General features: G+C 46.2%; 2 protein-coding genes across 2 annotated transcripts in view; one reads left to right on the top strand and one right to left on the bottom strand.

Moving 5' to 3' along the window:
* Positions 1 to 19,217, bottom strand: part of LOC126522861 (uncharacterized) — a 33,772-nt gene extending 14,555 nt beyond the window's left edge. The window contains exons 1-2 of the mRNA XM_072288742.1: positions 19,090 to 19,217; positions 17,149 to 17,208 (exon numbers count right to left, since the gene is read on the bottom strand). Of these exons, the coding sequence (XP_072144843.1) occupies positions 17,149 to 17,208; positions 19,090 to 19,194 (165 nt within the window). The 5' untranslated portion in view covers positions 19,195 to 19,217. The remainder of the gene's footprint in view (positions 1 to 17,148; positions 17,209 to 19,089) is intronic.
* LOC126522863 (uncharacterized) lies at positions 2,046 to 4,168 on the top strand. Its single transcript, XM_055066677.2, has 2 exons — positions 2,046 to 2,798; positions 3,562 to 4,168. Exons 1-2 carry the CDS (start codon positions 2,087 to 2,089, stop codon positions 4,080 to 4,082), a joined length of 1,233 nt encoding a protein of 410 aa, XP_054922652.2. The 5' UTR covers positions 2,046 to 2,086; the 3' UTR covers positions 4,083 to 4,168.
* Positions 19,218 to 20,307: the final 1,090 nt, after the last annotated feature.

The following is a 20,307-nucleotide window of genomic DNA, read 5'->3' as shown; positions in this document are numbered from 1 at the left end:
AATGAATATTAGGAGAGGTTGGCGCCTTTATGGTGGCACCGGCTACTCCTTGTCATTTGGCAAAGGAACCAAATTTGCGTAAAAAGGGAGAATAGCGACACGAAATATGGCACTCAATAGAACACTGGATGAATAAAAAATATACATTCCAACAGTACATGAGTCGCAAAGTTCTGTGCATTAGTTCAGTCCACATACGCTTATATAAAGTCAGATGTTTTGAACAGCCAAAAGACACAACACATGCAATGCACTGCAAGTACAGAACAGAATTATACATATTGCGTAAATGTTGCGATCACCACATAAACCAATTATGAACCACGAACAACGTTTGTGTTCCTCATTTAGCGTATTCGGATCATCTGATACCTAATATTTTCCCAAAATGTTGGTGTCCTCTAAAAACTTTTTCAGAGCAAGAAACGCTCTGTTTTGAAGGCCCGCAGTTGGCCATGGGCCAAGTATCTTTTTTAGAGTGAATGGTTTTCTATATAATATTCTTCGGCGGCTCCTATAAAAAAAAAAAAATTGGAGGACGCTTAAGCTTCGCCTTCAAGAGTGGAACGCGACAGCGTTCCCGTCCACCCGCCAAGGGGTGTAAGACAATGGGCTACGGCGCAGCGACTACGCGCCCCGCATAGGACGCGGTGAGCGTCGAGCAACGCAGCGTTCGGCGCGGCAACGAAATGTGCGCCTGAGCAAGCGACGCACGCCTGAGCCCCAGAAACAGCTCGTTTCTAAGGCAACACCGCATTCACTAGAGGCGCTTTTGTACCGCGTTGAAGCATCGAACTCGTGGCTGAGTGGTAGCGTCTCCGTCTCACACTCTGGAGACCCTGGTTCGATTCCCCCCCAGCCCATCTTGCAAGTTGTTTTTTATTCATGAAGTGCCTGCTGGGATTTATCGCTCACGGCCAACGCCGCAGACGCCGACACCGACGACACCGGCTTTTCTGCGACACGAGCTCCTTAACGCTGTCGCGTTAAAACTCGACGTCCTCCTAGCCCGCCGCTCCGTACAGAGACAACCGCCGCGTCTACTATGGCGTTGGCCACGCAAATTGTGGACGCCGTAGCAGACGCCTTTCGCGGATGCCGTAGGCACGCGTTGCGGACGCTCGTATGTCTTGAAAGCGATCTGCGACGTGGCCAAAGTGCGCGCCCGCGCGGGCCTCGTCTTCAAAGCGATCTCCGATGTTTGCAGAGTGCGCGTAGTGCCCGTAGCTTCGTATACGCTGTGCTTTCGACATTCCGTTCGCGTTGAAGCGAGAGATGTGTGAAGGTCAATTCGCTTGCTGCTGCCGTGCTTCTTCGCTCCAGAATTTTCACAGCGAGTTTTCGCGCTCATCGAGCGAGATGTGTTCATGTTTACCTGTGCGTGCGTGTAACACCGTGCTGGTTAATTCAGTGAATATACGTTGGCGGGCTAGCTGGTTTGAATCCATGATAAAATGTCTAAGCGCGACTGAACAAGGACGTAGAAAGAAGCAGACAAAGACAGCGCTGTCTCTGTGCGTCTGTTTCTTTCTACGTCCTCTTTGAGGCACGCTTACACATTCTATCATTGTTAATTAAGATAGTAAGCGAATGTTTACAAATTTATGCGGCCGATAAAACTACTATCCTTACTTCGTACAGCTATAAATTTGCTATCGCAATCGGTGCTTCGCCTTTCGGGCGGAACTGCCATTTTTTTTTCTAATGTAAACGAATGGGGGGGGGGGGGGGGGGGTCAACGGGCCCATTGCTCATAATACACTAATTTCGTATCAAGGAGGAGGAGGAAAGAAAGAAAGAAGGCAAGGAGTTTCATATCAAAGCATAGAAAGCACCGATTCGCCCCAGCTCTTAGGTAGTATTAGTTCAGAAGCACCGAATAATGCCTGTAACATCTGTCCTTGCAATACAAAAAAGCACGCTAGTGTTGACGACATGGTTACGATTATACAATTACATTAAACATGTCTGTTACTATTCGTATATAATTTACGCTTCTATCTGCGCAGGTGTCAGCATGGCGGCTAAACCGCTGCCACCAAATTTCTTCTGGTACACGGTGGTACCGCTGGTCCTGATCCTGAGCATGCCCGTCACACTAATGTGCGCCATCTCCTTCGTGATCATTCACAAGTCATCTCCATCCATCGCCTTCCAGTCAGGCTTCGGGCAATTCGTTTACAGCTCATGCACAGACCAAGGCTTCGGCACGTGGGAGGCTTGGACATTCGCGGTCTCCTTCACGCTGTACAGCGCACTCTCGATCTCGCTACTAGCCGGAAAAGCATACCGCGGCCCACCGACCTCCTCGGGATTCAGGCCCGTCTACCGAAACTCGGGATTCACTTACTACGTCCTGTCTATGTTGATCGCCGGCTACTTCCTGGTCGAGAAAGACTTGCCGGGTTACCCGATCTACAAGGCCATACCGTCTTTGGTCGTGGTGCTGACCATCGAGGGTTTTATCGTTTCGGTGCTTCTTTACGTGAAAGGATTGACGAGTCCCTCTCCAGGAGAACACGGTCCCTCCGGAAGCGCCGTGTTCGACTTCTACTGGGGACTCGAGCTGTACCCTCGCGTGGGCAAGAGGTTCGACGTCAAGCTGTGGACGAACAGCCGATTCGGGATGATGCTGTGGCAGCTTCTCGTGCTGGTCAGCTGGAAGGCCCAGGTGGAGACCACGGGCTGGAACTGGGCGATGGCGGTGGTGTGCTTCCTGCAGACTGCGCATGCGGCGAAGTTCTTTTGGCGAGAGGAGTCTTACATGCAGTTCGAGGACGTCGTAGTGGACAGATCAGGTGAGTGGTAAAGCTAGTTTCATGTCCAGATCTCGACGTAGAGCCATGGCAAAGTGTATATACTATGTGTCTTGGCCAGAGTACCATGATAGCCTTAATGCACAGAGTCAGCCACGCTACTTATCTGTAAAGCTTACAAGCTCGTCATGCGGCTCGTAATTTAGTAAACTAAGCTAACACCTTTCTAACAAAGTCAACATAGTATATATAAGTTCTCGGTGACCTTACTGCAGATTTCGAGAAACTAAAGTGTTTGCCTTATGAGCGCCTCACTGCACTTATTACTGAAAAATATAATAAGGAGGAAAGCATATCACTGCGAACGTCGAGACGTTTGCCATCTATGCAATGTTCTGTGTACACGGGCGGCAGATGTGGAACCTAACTTGTCCAAAAATGGTCTAAAACCAATAAAGGAGTACACATTCATGGAAGTAACATATCTTAAAGTGCTTTAGCCACCGAATGCAATAGCGATAATCGACACGTTCATTATTGAAACACTGGTCTGGCCCCATTCATAGTGCACCTGGCGGCTTTTTAATCAACATGTTGAGGATATTAGGTTTCATTGCAATAATTAGCAGAAGTTTCTCGTAAGAAACAGGCCTCTTAATGCGTCCGTAAAGACAAACGTGGAACATGCAGTTTGGGAAATATCTCCTCGAAAGAAAATCTTTCTTTCACGAGTTAGGAATGCCCATGCTCTTTTCCACCAACGGGTTCAACTGATTCGTACGCGTCTGCCACTTCTTTTACGCAGGATACTACTTATCTTGGGGCTTTATCGCCTTCATGGGCCCGATATACGCAATTTCGAACTTCTACATGGTGGAGCACTGCCCACACATGAGCTTGGTCCCGGCAATTTTTATAACGGCCCTGGGACTGGTTGTGAGCCTGTCGACGTACTTGTGCAACCGCCAGAAGCAGCTGGTCAGGGAATCTCAGGGCAACTGCTCCACCTGGCGATCTCCAGCGAGGGTAATCCGGGCAACGTACCGGGACAGCGCTGGCAAAGAAAAGACCGACGTGCTGCTGTTGTCGGGATTCTGGTCGTTTTGCCGTCGACCCGACTACGTACTTGAGATCCTCACGCACTTGTCCTGGGTGCTGCCAGCGGGAGGACAAAGCCTGGTGCCGTACTTGAGCACCGTCTTTCACGCTTGCATGTTGGTGCACACGACGTACCGATTCGAGAAACTGTGCGCGGAGAAGTACGGCCGCCATTGGAAGGAGTACTGTTCCGTCGTCAAGTACAGGATGATACCTTACATCTACTGAAATGTCAATGCTTATGAAAATGCGCGTGTATGCTTTCAATCTACCTCTGATTTCGTGAAGGTGGTAAATGAAGCTAAGGAGGAATTTCCTTTTTCGTAGTTTGTCCATGTTATAAAATACGAACTGCTATCTTTCTTCCTTGGTACTTTTATCATATGCAGAAGCAACGCTTTGCGGCTTGCTAATGACACTTTGTTCTATCCTCAATATTTCTTTGGTGTTGAAACTTTGAAACCTTTCTGTCTGTTCTTTCGAGTTTCTTTCCTTTATGTATTGTCAGCTATATATTGTGTTGTCATCCTACTTATAATACGCCCGCTGCCTTTTACCTTGAATATTTCTTTCGTGTTCTAGATTTGTCACCAGTTTCTTGTTTTCTATGTATTTTTATATGCTTGTAACTGGCAAACACTCTAGCCCCCTGGATCCCATTATTCATCTCGCTTGGCATGCATGTATGCGTGCTTTACGCTTCAGCCCTCTCATTTCTTTAATACTTGTCATACGTGAAACTCTATTCCTTCGCCATAAAAATGCTTCTGGTAAATTTTTACAGGTTAAATGAGCGTTATACGTCGTGTCTAGGAAAAAAAAAACTGGAAGGAATACGCTGAAAGAAAAGGCTCTATATCAAGGTTGAAGAGCTCCCGATACGTGTGCATATTGCAGAGCGTTGGCAACGTCCAAAAGTACGTTTTTAAAGCACAGGTAACACAAGCATAGATTTTGACTGAGAACGGAAGTGTGAAATAAAACAGAAAGCACAGAGTTCATCAAAAGCATCAAACCCAAGTGCCATCTGGACGACTTGCGCGACCCGCTGCTTTATAGCTCTGCCTTCCACAATATGCGATATACAAAAAAGAATCGGTATATAACAACGAAACTTCAAGTACAACAGAACGTGAGAGTAAATGGAAATATACATATAGAGGGAGCCTGTGAAAAATAGAATTTACACTAATACAAGGAATCCAACAAAGTTTTTGTAAAGCTATAGAAATGAACAATGACTCGGGAAAGTTTCTGGGCAAGTTCTGTGGGGCAAAAAAGAAACGTTCTGTAGGAGGACCAAACGAACTATAATTTGGCTTGAACGCGCAAAGAAAGTTGGTTGAGGCCGACTTAGCCCTAAGGCTCCATGCCAGCTGCAGTCTTTGCTATCATAATAAGTTACCTGCTCGGTGGCTTCACCGGGTGTTCGAAATCTCCAATCAAAATTGGTGCTTTCAGAAAGGTCTGAATCGTTGGAGATGCATCTTGCGACTTACCACTGGAAGTTACAAGGGCAACGAACTGCGGCAAGCGCTCACAGGCGCTCCTTTTCACTGTCTTTCTGTCTGCGAGTACTCATATTTTTTTTTTTGCGCTTATTAACTATCCTTTTAGCGCTTTCGCGATGGGACGCCGTTTACATACCCAGTCCAGGCATGATCCGATTTGTACGAAATAAAGGCATAACTCGCATATACCTCACATTCTGCAGCTCCAAACATTGTTTTCCAAAGTTGGTTCTCTTCGATAAGACTCCATCACATGCCATGTGCGCTAAATACATCAGAGTCGTGATGCGAATACTCTACCACTTCCGGTCAAGTAATCTACAACTGGAACTCATCGTAGTTTAGGTTCTATCATTTCATCCTGAAGGTAAGTGCGCGCGAAGTACGTAGATCAAAGGCGCATATTCCACGCCGCGATTTCAATTTAGCATGGCGCAAACCATTTGCGTAAGGCCTTCTGCGAATGATGAATGACATTTCACATTAGTGGTTCAGGTGAACTTTTCAGTTCAGGGCTGCCATGCCCGAAATTATGTTTGGTATATGTGACCTGAGGTAGACAAGGGAACATGCTAAGACGAATATACTGGCTTTTATCAGACTGAATAAAACAATAAAAAAAAAAACAAGCGCTAGACAGGAGGTGGGGCGGAGGGTTTGGCGCCGCGCCAGCTATTTCAAAAAGGGGAAATAATTTCCTGCGCTGTCTGCGCAATATGTCAAGTTGAGTGCCCATGTCGTTAAGGCACACGGTGAAGATTTCCGCTACAACCCGCAATACCATCATTAAACAACGACGCTTTGCACCGGTGCTACGAAGCCGAGCATCGCAGGATTGCAAAACGCGAGTCATATCGCGTGTGCTAAATAACGGTGTTGAAAATGCCAAATGAGAGCCAGGATATCATTAACGTCACACAAGAACGGCCTGTTTGGTTCCGGGCGAATAAACAAAAAAACCATAGGCACTACACGTCATTTCTCGAAACGGAGATCTCGAACCATCAACGTTTAGATTATCGAAGCCTCAATCTTTCTTTTTTTTTTGGGGTCTTTCTTTTTCTCTGGTCTTTTTTTTTTTTAATTAGCGCGAAGAAATAGCGCGTGCTGTTTAACCAATCACCCGATTCCTAGCAAGTAATGGTTTTCCAGTAAATTGTCGTGTAGTTGCTCTTCCCGCTTCTGCAACTGCAGTCACGTGTTTTCCTCACCCGTCAGACAAAGCTATAGTGTCTCTCCAACATGCGTTGCACGTGCAGCGTGATCCAAGGTTTGAATTGCGGGACGCTTTAAACCGCGGAGAAGCATCGATGGTTCCTTGTGCCATCAAAGGCGATTTTAGTACTCTTGAAACCTACATATGGCGCTTAACGAGACTACATGATTAGCTTTAGTGGGAGCTTGCGCCTGTACGCTGGTGTATGTACAGTGGCTGTGTGTCATTGTCCATTTGTATTTTTGTCGTCTATTTTGTGACTGCGTGTATTTTATTTCTCACACCTTCATGCCTAGCAGGGACTTGTACTTCGTAATTAGCAGAGAGAAAGCTCTTATTGACGCTAACTGACAGCGCGCGGGCAGTGCCTTCTGCGTGTGCTATCCGCGAACTAAAAAAAAACAGCCTATTTCAAAAATCTACCGTGACAACCGATGAAGTGAAAAGGAACCCCGAAGCGCGGCAGTTACACGCACGCAAACACAGTGGTCGTGGCTATAGCGAGACGGCGACATCGGCGAAAATGCGCACGTATGCACTTGAGAAGTGTAGAAGCTCCTACGTGAAAGTTGAAGATGCTAGTTTAGATTGATTTTCAGCACTATTAGATATACAAGCGCGTGCATCGAGACAGGTTTCTTGCCAAGCTCTTGCTCAAGAACCGATATACCCGCCCAACGGTCCATTGACCACGACAGACCGGCCTGATGGCCGGGTTGATGTCAGCGTCACATGGCCAGGATTTCGAGACTTATACGCCATTTTTCGCGTGTACATGGTGATGATGATGATGATCATGATGATTTATTGGAAACCCCTTTGAAACTGGGCGGTGACAAATGACTACCTAGCCTGCTTGAGTTAATCAGGTATGTTATACGTGCTTTTTATTATAACATCTTTTTGTACATCTCCTTATTTCTTTTTTTTCCCTCAAAACTTCTATATCTCCCTTGTGCCACTACGTATGTCTGTAACGTATATGTCCTCTAAAAGTTCAGCTGGAGCAGTGGTAATTCCCGCAGAATCTGTTACCATCAAATTAAAGACGTCTCAAATTACCTCACTGACGGCTGCAGAACTCGCCGCTATCCGTGCTGCTCTGAAGTTTATTGGTCACAAATCATCACATTCATCGTTCATCTTTTGTGACTCGAAGGCAGCTCTTCAGTGTCTGCTGTCCCCTTTCAACCACGCACCTAATGTGCAATTAGTCGCAGACATCCGACTACTCCACCATCACGCAATTAACAAGGGGCAAAACATCACCTACCAGTGGATACTGTCTCTGGGGAATTTCAGGAAATCACAGTGCGGATGACGCTTACTGTCCAAGAACAGATGCAGCCACAAGTCTTACTGTCCAAGAACAGATGTAGCCACAAGTCTTCGCTCTCTCGCACGCGATCTTACGAATGATATGTGGAGCACCAATAAATTCACGAACGCACGTCTCCACGGATTGGATCCACATCTGCAACTCCGTCTTGAACCAGGGTTACCACGAGCGGAAGCAACACTTCTGTGCCGCCTGTGGCTCGGCGTGGCATTCAAGAACTCCTATTCATTTCGCATTGCAATGGCCGACAGCCCTAGTTGCGACACCTGCGGCTGCGAGGAGGCGATCAAGCACCTCCTTTGTGGCTGCCCCTGTTAAAATGTGCCAAGAAAAGTGCTCGTGACCGCGCTCGAAAAATTGGACAATCGCCCCTTCACAGAAAAAAATGTTCTAAGACACTGGTCCCCACGGGTTTCTGAACTCAAGACTTTAAAGGCTTTGCTGAAGTGTTTAAGGGCATGCGAATTGTGCGACCGTCTTTGAATGTTGTATCACGTAGCATTGCGTTACTGTGTGAATTTATCTCAGCTTTTTTTTTTCTTCTTTCTCCTTTTATTCGCTTCACCCCTTTCCCCAGCACAGGGTAGCCAGCTGGTACTTCACTGGCTAACCTCCCTGTCTTTCCTCCCCTTTTGTCTCTCTACCTCTGCAACGGATCCTGTCGCATCAATCTCTTCCCTGCTTTTCTGCCACCAATACTCTAAATGTCTCTTGCTTATCTCGACTGCTGATCATTTAATGCTTCAATCTACCTTCAATGCAAGCGCTTCTGGAAGGCGTACGTTACTTAAGGGTCTCACTGGGCGAATTCCTTCGCATTCCATTAGGATGTGCCGAGTGGACTCCGTAATTTAGCTGCAGCGGGCACATACTCCATCTTGTTGTGAATATTTGTTCCGCTATGTTACTGTCCTTAGGCCACCAGCTCGAGTCTGAAAGAGCAAGGCACTTCCCTTTGTGCCATCCTACAGATTTTCTCTTCTAATTTCTTTCTTCCCATTCTTGTATACATCTCCGTGGTTTTTTCTGTTAATCATCCTTTGCATCCACTTTACTGTCTCCGTTTCTCTCACATTCTTTTTTGATGACCCCTGGCTGTCGAATTACCCTTTCAATTACGCTGCACATGGTTGCCAACTTCCTTGACCTCTTCGTCCATTCTGTGTCCACGCTCTTCAGGTACATATACCTGTGCAGTTTAGCCGCTTATTTATTGTCAATGTTCACGAGATTTTTTATTTCCAAACTAATTTTGCTTTGTGCTTCTTCGACTTAAAAATAGGCCCAACCCATGCCACCCTGAACTGCCGGGTTTGTGGTTTCACCGTGGGCTCCCAAAGCCAACCGGCCTACCCATCTTTCCTTAAGTTGCAACGCCGACAAGATATGCGATTTTAGGCACACAATGGCATTTGCGAACGTTGGCGCTTGCACCATCACTGCTTCAAGATTCCACGGACCACATCATATTTATTTTAGACCCATAGTGTTCTGTGTTTCATTTTTACGGAATTAAGCTTCCCCTTTATTTTCAGATTATCTTGATGGGTGCTTGAGTTACTCTTTCTTAGTTTATGTATACGCCTAGGTATTTATATTGCTTGACTGTAAGCATGACTTGGTTTTGAATAGATACTACGTTATTACTCGTCTCTTCGTTAAAGATCGTAATTCCTGACATTTATGTGCCAGACTTAAGACCTAGATTTGTCACTGCATTGTCATACATGTTCGCAAGTCCCTGTAAATATCTTGCAATATCCGCTAATAGCACTATGTCACCCGCATACATCAATCAAGAAACAGACTATTGCACCCTTTGCCCATTACGAATGTAAAATAAATCAAACCCTAATTCCCTATTTTCCAGTCGTCTTTTTATGCCCTTAACCTAAAGCGCGACCAAAAATGTAGACCGAGGTCATCCTTGCTTCAGTACTCGGTGAATTTATGGGAACAATCATAAACGTTCTTGTCTTTATCGGAACATATGATCTTTTTAAGTTCTCAAAACATATGTTTTAACCAGTCTGATACTCCGCTGCTAATTGCTTTCCAAAGTGACATGATGGTACTGATGACCTCGGGAACTGCGGTACACGTATCCAATGAAGAGCTCGACCAAGAATCACGCGTGATCAGGAAATAAAAATTCAAAATCTTCAAATTGAAAATAAGTATGCCAAACTTTTAAGAAAGTTCCTGACATGCGACGAGTAATAAACAGCAATGTTCTCTCAACATGCGGTGGATTTTAAACATTGCCGGCTACCTTAAATCACTTGCGTTTATGGACTTTATCAGAGCTTGAGCATCACGAACTTGTGTTCGTCGCAGACGTTCTTCGCAATATGAACAATCGTAGTTCTAAACGCATTATTGTTTCATACTTCTACTGGACTGCAATGCGTAAACACAGTTTGCAGTTAACTACAGCTTTCAGAGCTGCAAGGCGTATTGATTGATAGAAAACATCGACGTTAATTTCTTAAATTTAATTTTAGTTTAATTTAATTTCAGTTAATTTCAGACTTTGGTTACACCGTGCAAGAATACACTGTCACGACCGAAGAGTCGTACGACATCATGATACAAAGGATACCACGCGGAAGCATGCACAAACTGGGACAATGGGAAGGAAACCTTGTCGCCTTCCTGCAGTGCTTCTAAGTAGCACTGCAGACTTAGTAAATATGCGAGATCAGAGCCTTGCTAATGTGGCCAGACACGCGACACTCTGAAACTACGTTTCATTTTAAGCAACACAAAAGGGTGCTACTAACCCGATATAAAAAAAACACTGTTTCCCATGTGCATAAGCCACTAGACAAAGGCATGAGTTGACAATAACTCCCTTTCGCACGCGTGTTAATTGCTCCAGAGGTGTTAACGAGTAGAAATGGCAAACTAATAATGATGTCCTTCAGCAGGGGGTTGTCGTTTTTGTTTGCAAACTAACGTCACCAAGTTTCTTTTTTTTTCTCTTGTCTGTTAGAACAGCGTTATTTTGTTTTCTATGCCGCGAATTGAGCCTACGTTTGTTTTATGTTTGCATGTTTCATAATAAGTTTTGTTTTGCAACCCATGTGCCGAATACCCTCGTGTGAATTAGAGTATCATAAATAAATAAGTAAACATTAATAGTGCCCGAACAAAAGAAAGCCTCAGTCTGGAACCAAAGTTCCAGCAGGGAGACTTGTCGAAGCGTTGTCGAAGCAGACCTCGGATGCTTTCCCTAGTTCGGCCACTGCTGGTAATTTCAGCTGTCCATCTTCCCGTGAACCCTTAGTCTTGATCGGATACATGAATATACACACACTTGAACATGTACCAAGACGCTCACAAGACTCTGTTCTGAAAAATAACTCAACCGACCCCTCGTGGGTTGTAAAAAAGCTGACCTTCGCTAAGCCATCGCTCTCATAAAGGTTACTGAAGTATGACTAAGGCATTAAGAGTTCTTTTTAAATGTGACAGATCTCAAGAAGTTCAGACGCCACCACTCCTCGGCACTCGTTAAAAATTTGCGCTTTTCGTTTAAGCAACGAATTGCATTCACACGCTACAGCGTGTGCATTTGCGTTCACGTGATCTTACAGATAGATACTTCACGCTATTTTGCCCTATCATTTATACCACTCCTACACATATGAATCTACGAAGATTAGCGGGCTAGTGCTAGCTGGGCACATCCTAATATGCGAGTAGAGCCTGAATTCGTATGACCGTGTAAACGGCAGCGCAAACAGCTCAACACGGGCGGACCAGTCTGACGAGCAGATTGCCAATGCACTTAAGTTTTCCCTCGGAAATCACATCATATAATCACGTCCCTTTGCTGTATTCCTATGGTTCACCAGAATGTTGTTCTAGTGAACTTGTCTACGTTCGCCGATGCAATCGTATACGTCAAGATACGTCAAGAGGCTATTTCAAGAAACGATTCCATCAGCGATGCTTACTTGCCCATACTCATCACGCCGGCGACAGCGGTAGTTGTAATAGCGCACGCCCATCGTCTAGGGAATTCGCACTGCGTGAAGCTAATGTTTAAAAGAGACGGCTTACCATCGCACGTCATGGTCGGTCACTTCCGACAAGTATAGCGCGGACTGTTGCAACCAAAGCCACTTCAGTGCCGGAAGCGTCAAAGGATAGTGCACGTTAGTGCTTTTTGCACATATACAGCCGTGTACTCACGACATGCTCTGGGTCACACACCGCCGACATCGTCGTATAGAAAGAAACAAAAATGTGCCAATAGTCAAGGCTCTCACGATGCATCTTCAAGGAATTGCCCGCATGTGAAAAAGGAGATGAGAGACTTGAGGCAACATGGCCAGGGATGGTTCGTCGCTCATGGAGGCCGCCGCTAAGGTGTGGCTCGTCGGCGTTAACCACGCGCGAGATCTAGGAAATCCCCTGCGATTGCTAAGGATGCACCGCGTCCACTGACAGTTCGCACACTTCCACAGACAACTAGCCACAGCAGCAAGAATCCAAAGCAGAAAGTCTCTAAGATCATTATCTCACGCGAGGAGTGGCCACTATTGCAAATGATAAGCCAGCCAGCGGAGCAGCAGCATATAGCGCGCTCGCCGAATCATGCTTAACCTTCAGACAGCATCCAAAACGACGACAAACAAGTTGTCACCATGATAAGGTCACTTACAAACATGCTCCGAGTACTACTGACTGCCATACACATCCCGGCTATTCGAGGCGCGCTTCAAATAGTAGAGACGTTTAGCTTGTACGCTATTCCGGTAAACGGGAGCGGTTTGGGCGGATTACCGGATGGTCGGGGCGTAAACGTGAGCGGTGAAGCCGCCTGGTGTTGTAGAGCTCAACCAGACAAACGCATAGCTAAAACTGCAGTAACTCACCATATCCTGCTTCGCCACCCGTGCAAATTTTTGGCAGCGACGTATTTGTGAACACGGCTACGCCACTGTCGAACATTTACGCCAGCAGCTAAGCAGAATATAGTAATTAGCTCTGTGTTTGTGTGGTTGAGCTTTGCGCCACCAGCTGGCGCCACCAATCTGGCCGCTCACGTGGACGCCCCCGCTAAACCGGAAAACCGCCCGCGCTTGCCCGAATACCGGACACGCTAAACGTCTCTAGTGTATGCCCTGAATCCGGTACAATCTATGTCATGAGAAGGACCATGGCTGCTCCTCTGCGCACGTTCATTAAAGTCACGGAAGCGTCTACCTTCCAGTGCAATGCCTGAGGCCATAAATCCCGCATTTCGGACTTTCGTTTCTTAGTTTTCAAGAACAAATTTCCAATCATCGCCCTCTTTGAGCCGAACATTGAGAGCGCCATCCGCCTATTAGCTTATGAAGCTTCTTTTGTTTTCCGCCTGTAGCGACCGCAGCAATGTCATCGTTTACGCCAGATGGGATTTCACTTATGTTTTACACCCACTAACACCTGATGACGACAACAAGTAAGTATGCCTGACTGTAAAATGCAAGAATGTCCCACTCACGCTCGTAGGTGCCTACACTTTACCTTCGAGCAGGTTTAACAACGCAAGACTAAGTGCAATTTTAGCAGGGAAACCTGGACCATGCATTTTTACCGACGATTTCAATGCGCATCATCCGCTATGGGGAAGCTTAAATATGAATTTCCTACGAAGACGCGTACTATCCTTCGATTCGGACCATGAACTCTGTTGGATAAATGATGGTAGTCCATGCATGTTTCGGTGGGGATTGAAATACCGCAGCTGCTTGGACAACTTTTCCTTCATGATTTCTCAGTACCAGTGTGAAGGGGTTTACGGACAGCTAAACGCATGGTAGGGATCACGGTTCAACATGTGGTAAAATCGAAGGCATAGGCAAATCACAGTCTAGCATAGTTCTTCAACGCATCGACTGGCCGAAATACACGTCGCTCATGGAAAATATGTGTCAAAAAACTCAACACTGTATAACTGCAAAGATCGATAAGATAACTAACGACGCTGCTCAAAAAGCCACGAAAGTTTTAGACCTACTCCTAAATTTTCTGAATTAGAAGCGGCATGGCAGCGGTTCCAAGCCATTCACAAGTAGTGCAGAACGACGGTCCATCCACGACCTTAAGGGAGGCGAGACGCACGCAAAAGAAGTTCCAGTGTCGAATCAACTTGCTGCACTCTCTAAGGTACAAGTCTTTCTTTGAGTCTCTTGACCCACGTAAACCACTGTCACACATATCGGGAACTGTATGCGGTCTTCGAACATCGACGCAACAGCGCCCCCCGTTCAAATAACTCGCTCTCTGCTAAGGCCGTTGAGGGATCGACGTAGCGGAGGCCTTCTGTTTGAAGGTTGCTGGTCAAGCGTCCCCTTTCACCGCACGTGATCCGCGCGAAGCTTCAATCTCGCTTGATCTCTGAAACAAACATTCTTGAACCCTGGCCGCATGCGTCGATGACGCAGAGAGCTATTCGGGCGCTATGCTGCTGTTATTGAGGAACGCCGGTCTCACTGACCAATTTTAACATTGACGTGTGTCCTGTTGTGTGCTCACGGTGCTCAATCCCTCTTTCTCTCCCTCTTTCTCTCAATATACTCCCCCCTTTCCGTTACCATGCAGGGTATCAAACCGGACGGTCGTCTGGGTGACCTTTCTATCTTTCTCTCTCTCTTGTTGGGTGATCTACATGTTGTAGAATGACGTTATTATCTTGGAAGTCCGTGGAATCACAAGATTATATTACAGATCTGGCCTTCTGAAAAAAAAAATACTTTCTGCAATGTCGTTACTTACGCGACATCCTTACGTACGATCGAATGATACATGCATGAGCCATCCAGCTGTCATTGCGCACGTTGACTAAGCTGAGAAGTGTCGTCACGCGGGATTGAAGCTTCAGCTGGTGAGCGCTTAATTTTAAAGCCAGATTAACAATTTGGTTTTCTTTTTTGCGAAGCAAGCTTCACGAATGTAGCCTCACATATAAAACAGTCAACGCACGCATCACATCCACTCAGCTCGAATTATTTTAATTGATTCCCGCGGCTTCCTTATTTCGTCTTTCCCATAAAAGGTATTGCCTATAGTGAAACACTGGCGCGTTTACATTTCGCTGATTTCAGTATATAGGTGACTGGAAAGGTACTCGGCATGAGAAAGGCAGGCTGTTTCCTTTATTTTATTGTTGATGTTGCTCTCGTGCAAGCGAGACAAAGGCACAAGGTAATCGCGATTGCTAAAATACTATTAGCGGCTTCACGATAGCGACCCGCGAAACAGACTTTACGAGCTCGAGACTGCGGCTTTGGCCTTAATATAGCACCGCATGAATCAGGATTTCCGGCGAGCGCAGAGGCTTATACGTCGCATGAAAGGCCGCGCGATCTTTATCACGCGTCCTTGTTGTTCGCAAGAGCCATGCGCAGTTCGCTTACAACGCTGCGCACCCAACCGCAGCGGCGTGTACATTGCGTGCGCTGCTAAAACAATTTTGTTAGATTATGACGTTGGTTTTGGTGGTGTAATTTGTTTTACGAAGAAAACTGCGTTTAAATAAACGAGCATCGACTTACCTACTTGGACGCGTGTACAGTGCTCACGGAATGAAACGCGTCAATTTAGGGCTAAGTAATGCGCATACTTTCGCTTCAACCTGCTGCAGTTCGTGTCACATCGACGTAATTATGGCGCGTACACTTACATCGGAGCCCTCGTCACCTTTGGTGATCAAATTCCTAGCGACATGACATTGTGCTCTCGCGTACTTTGCACATATGTAGGGTTGTACTAAATGCTCCGTGTCCTATTTCAATCCGTGAGCACTGTACAACTTCCCACGGAATATCTGTGCGGGACTTGAAGTGCATCGTCGAGTGTGCATTCTCTGTGAGATGCCAAATCTTTAACCGCGAGAGATAGATAAAATTTACAAAGGTTACATGCATTAATATCGGCGCCAACGGAAACAACCATACCTGCTCGTGGTAAACACATGTGCCGCAGTATTGAAACTACAATAATGTCCGTGCCGAAGCCCTGCTGCTTTATTCCGTCTCGCCATGGGACAGCTGTCTGACACGTAAAGGCATCTTTTTTTGTGTGTTCCATTCCACACAACTTTCTTGGTTTCCTACTCCATAGAGTTGTAAGCATTCGTTTGTCACCGGCTTACGCAGTTGTACAACCACCGCACGTAACGTGTACGCGAAAGCGCACCTGTTGCAGTTATGAGTCAGCCAATGTCAAACGGCCCAGAGTAGGAAGTCACAATGTTTTCACCGTTCGCAAAATAGCTAAAGGGCAATTTTTTTTTTTAATTTCCCCAAGAGCACTGTGGTGTTCAGCTTCGTCGTGTGGTGTTCAGCTTCGTCTCGTCTTATGATTTAGTTAGACCCACACGATATATGTACCACCTTCGAAAACAGCCAGAACAACGAGCCTCCCAGAAATCTGCCTGAACGACAGCTCGTGTGCTTGGTGTGCTCGAAATTTTCCGGAGCTGCTTGAACGACATGGCCGGACCCGACGGTAAGTGTCATTGCCCTTGCCATTGTTATAATGCAAGAGTGAAGTGCTAAATGCAGCTGAGAAATCCAGCACTTGGTCGTAGTTTAGGCACTTCGTGTGTAAACTATGATGAGCTAGGAAAAAAGTTACTCAAACTTGATATATATAAGAAAGAAAAAAACGCCAGAAAGTCTTTTGTATAGCATGCAAAACAATATGACGGCACTGTTTTATTTTTCTGTCCCTTGACGGTGCCAAACGTACTAAACTCGAGCACTATTTCTGGAGAATTTCACGCACAAACCTGCTCCTTATATGTCACACATCGTTTGCTTCCCCATGGGATTCTCATTCTATAAATGTTGGGCGTCTCTACTCACGCCCTCCCACCATCTTTTCTTGCTCTCAATAACAATACCCTGAGGTGAGTCTCACCTCCGCGTCATGGGGACAGGTTTTGTTGCTCGTTGCGCTGGACCTTCCTTGTGGCTGCAGAGCAGGATATCCCCACTGAACTTTGCTGTTCTGTTTCTAGTTCTCCTTTTCTGCGACGCTGATGCTGCGCCTCAGTAGGCTTGTTTATAGCTCACTTCGCGCGCTGCCGGGAACGAGTTAATAGGACAGTTCTCGAGGCAGTGGCACCGCAGGAGTGTATCGTACAATCACGAAGGCGTTGAACGATGTTTTTCCGCACTCAAGTTACGAGGGTAGCGCTGAAGGTACTTTTCATAAACAAATTCACACCTCATCATGTTGGGGAGGTCTAAATGTCGAAGATGGTTTGCAGTTCCTTGGAGGTGCTTTCTGTGATAGAGAGAAATGGGATAAAAAAAAAAGGAAGAAAAGTTAACCAAATAGACAATGCCGGTTTCTTACCCTGCACTGTAGAAGATAGAGATGGCGGTAAAAGGCAAAAGAAGAGAGCGTGGAAAACCATTAGGGCGAGCACAGCACAGCACTGAAACTAAAGACACGCTAAAGTGCGTAGACGCAACACATGTCAGCTGTTATTAGGAAGCGCACCATCATCTATTTGTGCAATCGACGAGAACTTTATGATACCCATCTCGTGTACGCGAAAAGATGTTAGCTTGTGAAGCATTGCTCCGGTCGGCGGATGTCAACACTGCACTCAGCGTATCGGGTACCGGCATAGAGCCGATGTAGTCTGCTGGCTGTTTAAAAACGCGCGGGTAATGTCCATGAATTACCGCAGTAGGGGTACAAATTGCCAATGCGCAGCCGGCACTCGTTAGCAGTAATGTGTGTAAAAGCAGGGGCAGCACGCTGTGACCCCTCGGCAGCCGATGCATATCAAAGTACATCAACACCAAGTTTGAGTGTCAAAAACGTACGACCGAATTTATTCTCGGTTCATTAGCCCATCGCTGTTAAGGAGCAAACGAAAGGGTTTGCGAAAACTAAACCTTAAGGCTTCCCAACATGACTCTGTACTGCACTTCACTTAAAATCATCCGATGAACTGCATCAGGCTATAGTGCGACCTAGCAGGATTACAATTCAATTTTAACGCGACTGCATTATAGGCCCCGCGTCGCAGAAAATCCGGCGTCGGCGTCGTTGTCCGTATGAGAAAAATCATCCCGAACCACGCATCCCGATCCACGCAGGCCCTCCGCGTGGCGCAGAGGCGTTACTGAACTAATTGAATTTCTCAAAGTAAGATACGTCAGAAGATTCGTAAAGTATGACTTGCACACAACCTCCAGACATGATATCGTCGGATTGTAATTCGAATACGCGAGAGAACATAATTCTGTCACGCGGAAACTCAAACACAAACCAATTTTGCAGCTGCCATTTGAGGTTTGTCCTAGTAGGATCGATGCGCCCCTGAAAGCTAGCCATTTGTGCATTGCGTTCGCCGCCCGCACGTTTCTAGGAAAACATTACGCTTACATGAGCTGCAGCTGCTGTGAAACGTGAGAATCAATTTGAATGCTATCGAGTTCCGCTCTTAAAGGTGAAGTTTCAGCGTCGTCCAAATTTTCTGCAATGTCGTCAGCGGAACTAGGTTTTCACTAACCACATTGAGCGCTGGTCAATCCCTGTTGGCAGCTGCTTGAGCCGTTTCCTGGAGATTGCTCAAGGTTCAAGGTGGTTTGAAGGGGCACTAGTCACATTAAAGACATCGCTGAAAATCGAATCGTAATTCTGCAGTTTCGGACAAGTCTACCGCTGCCTGTCTTTTTTTTTTTTTTCAAACGCAAACGAAGTAAGCTACACCAGAGGTTCACCTAATTATCCCAATGGGTCCGTTGCTCATAATACAATTTCATGTCAAAGCATCGAAGGAACCATTTCTCCCCGACTCTTCTCTGGAGAAAACGATTTTAAGTACCAGTAATTGTGCAAAGTTTGGTTTCTTGACTGTTGGTACGCAATGTAGTTTCAATCAATCAATTTTATTTCGTCTATTTCACAAACAGACAAAGCAGCGGCGAATAAGAGCCCTTCCGCAGCTTGACAAGCCCCGCTGACCCCACTACAAGGATTCACAGCAGCACAGGCATAATTATACATTACATCAAAACAAACAAACAAACAAAAATCACATCAAAATAATGACGTAACTATAAAACGAATAGCGCAAGGACGTGGGCAGGAAACAACGAAAGAGAGGACACTGATTTCCATTTTACAGCGAAATCTGTACAGCCCTACCTCCCAATGGGTCTGTCGTGTCCGTAGGCAAAACTCGGGAGGGACGCGTCGCGTGCACTGCTGGGTTCCTTGCAGCACCAGCAGATGGCGCTCGCCTCTGCGCATGCACGACAGCGGCGTCGCCGGCCGTGCTGGGGAAAGAAAAAAAATGAACCAGAAAGCTCGCCTTCCCGTATAGCCTTCGCCACAAGCGTTTCCGGTGAAAATTACGGTTGCATATGTTGCAGTTGCCGGGAAGCGAAAAATGTAGCATACGAAGCAGGGAGTGACGTAACTACACGTTCGCATGTAAAAGAAGAACCCGCCTAGTAACTGATTTGTGTTGCGACGGTGCTATGGGAAGGCCGCGCATACATACATACATAAATATATATATATATATATATATATATATATATATATATATATATATGTATATATATATATATATATATATATATATATATAGAGAGAGAGAGAGAGAGAGAGAGAGAGAGAGTGGGAATTCCTGAAGAGCAGCGTGCCTACGAGGTACAGCTAAAGTGTGGTTTAAGTGCATTTCTCTTTTACTCACTCTTCGTAGGCGCATAAATTAGCGGCGCAAGCCAAGTCGCAGGCCGTTAAAACGTCTTAGGCTAATAAACAAGTAAAGTGCACGTGAATGTCGCCACGTAAATAACTTCAAGCTACATCGTAACGCGTAATCGTTCCACTTGTCCTTTACAGCTTCACGGTCCAACCACCTTCACAGCGTGAATCGGAGGCGCTTTTATTTTTTTTTTACACATATATTTTTTTTTACAGCGGCGCTGTTAGCCTCTCGTCGGTCGGCCTTTTTCGTGTCCGCGTCCGTAGGTCCCTTAGGGCGTGGGTCGAAATGTGGGTCGATCTCGGTGGTTGTGTAACACCGGGCCGACTCTCGGCGGAGGTGAAGCGGGCGTACATTCTTTGGAATCGCGCATACAACATGCAGAACAGCATTCGTTTCAATAAGAAACAAGCACAAAACGATAAAAAAGCACGCAGCACGAGAAAGACGCGCTAGGTCACAAAACAAGCATCCGACCCACATAACTCATGGTGGCGCGCTCCTGCTAACAATATAGTGCTCTCCGCATACGCTTCCCGGTAAACATTACCGTAGCGCAAGCTGCCGCGGCGACGGCAGCTTGCGACGTGGAGAGCGACGTGTCTAGCCATGGGTATATAGAAGAACCGGCCTAGCAACTGACTTCATTG

The sequence above is a fragment of the Dermacentor andersoni genome, chromosome 6 (genome assembly GCF_023375885.2).
Source record: "Dermacentor andersoni chromosome 6, qqDerAnde1_hic_scaffold, whole genome shotgun sequence".
NCBI lineage: Eukaryota > Metazoa > Arthropoda > Arachnida > Ixodida > Ixodidae > Dermacentor > Dermacentor andersoni.
Note: the sequence above shows the minus strand (reverse complement) of the source record. Positions and strands in the feature narration are given on the sequence as shown.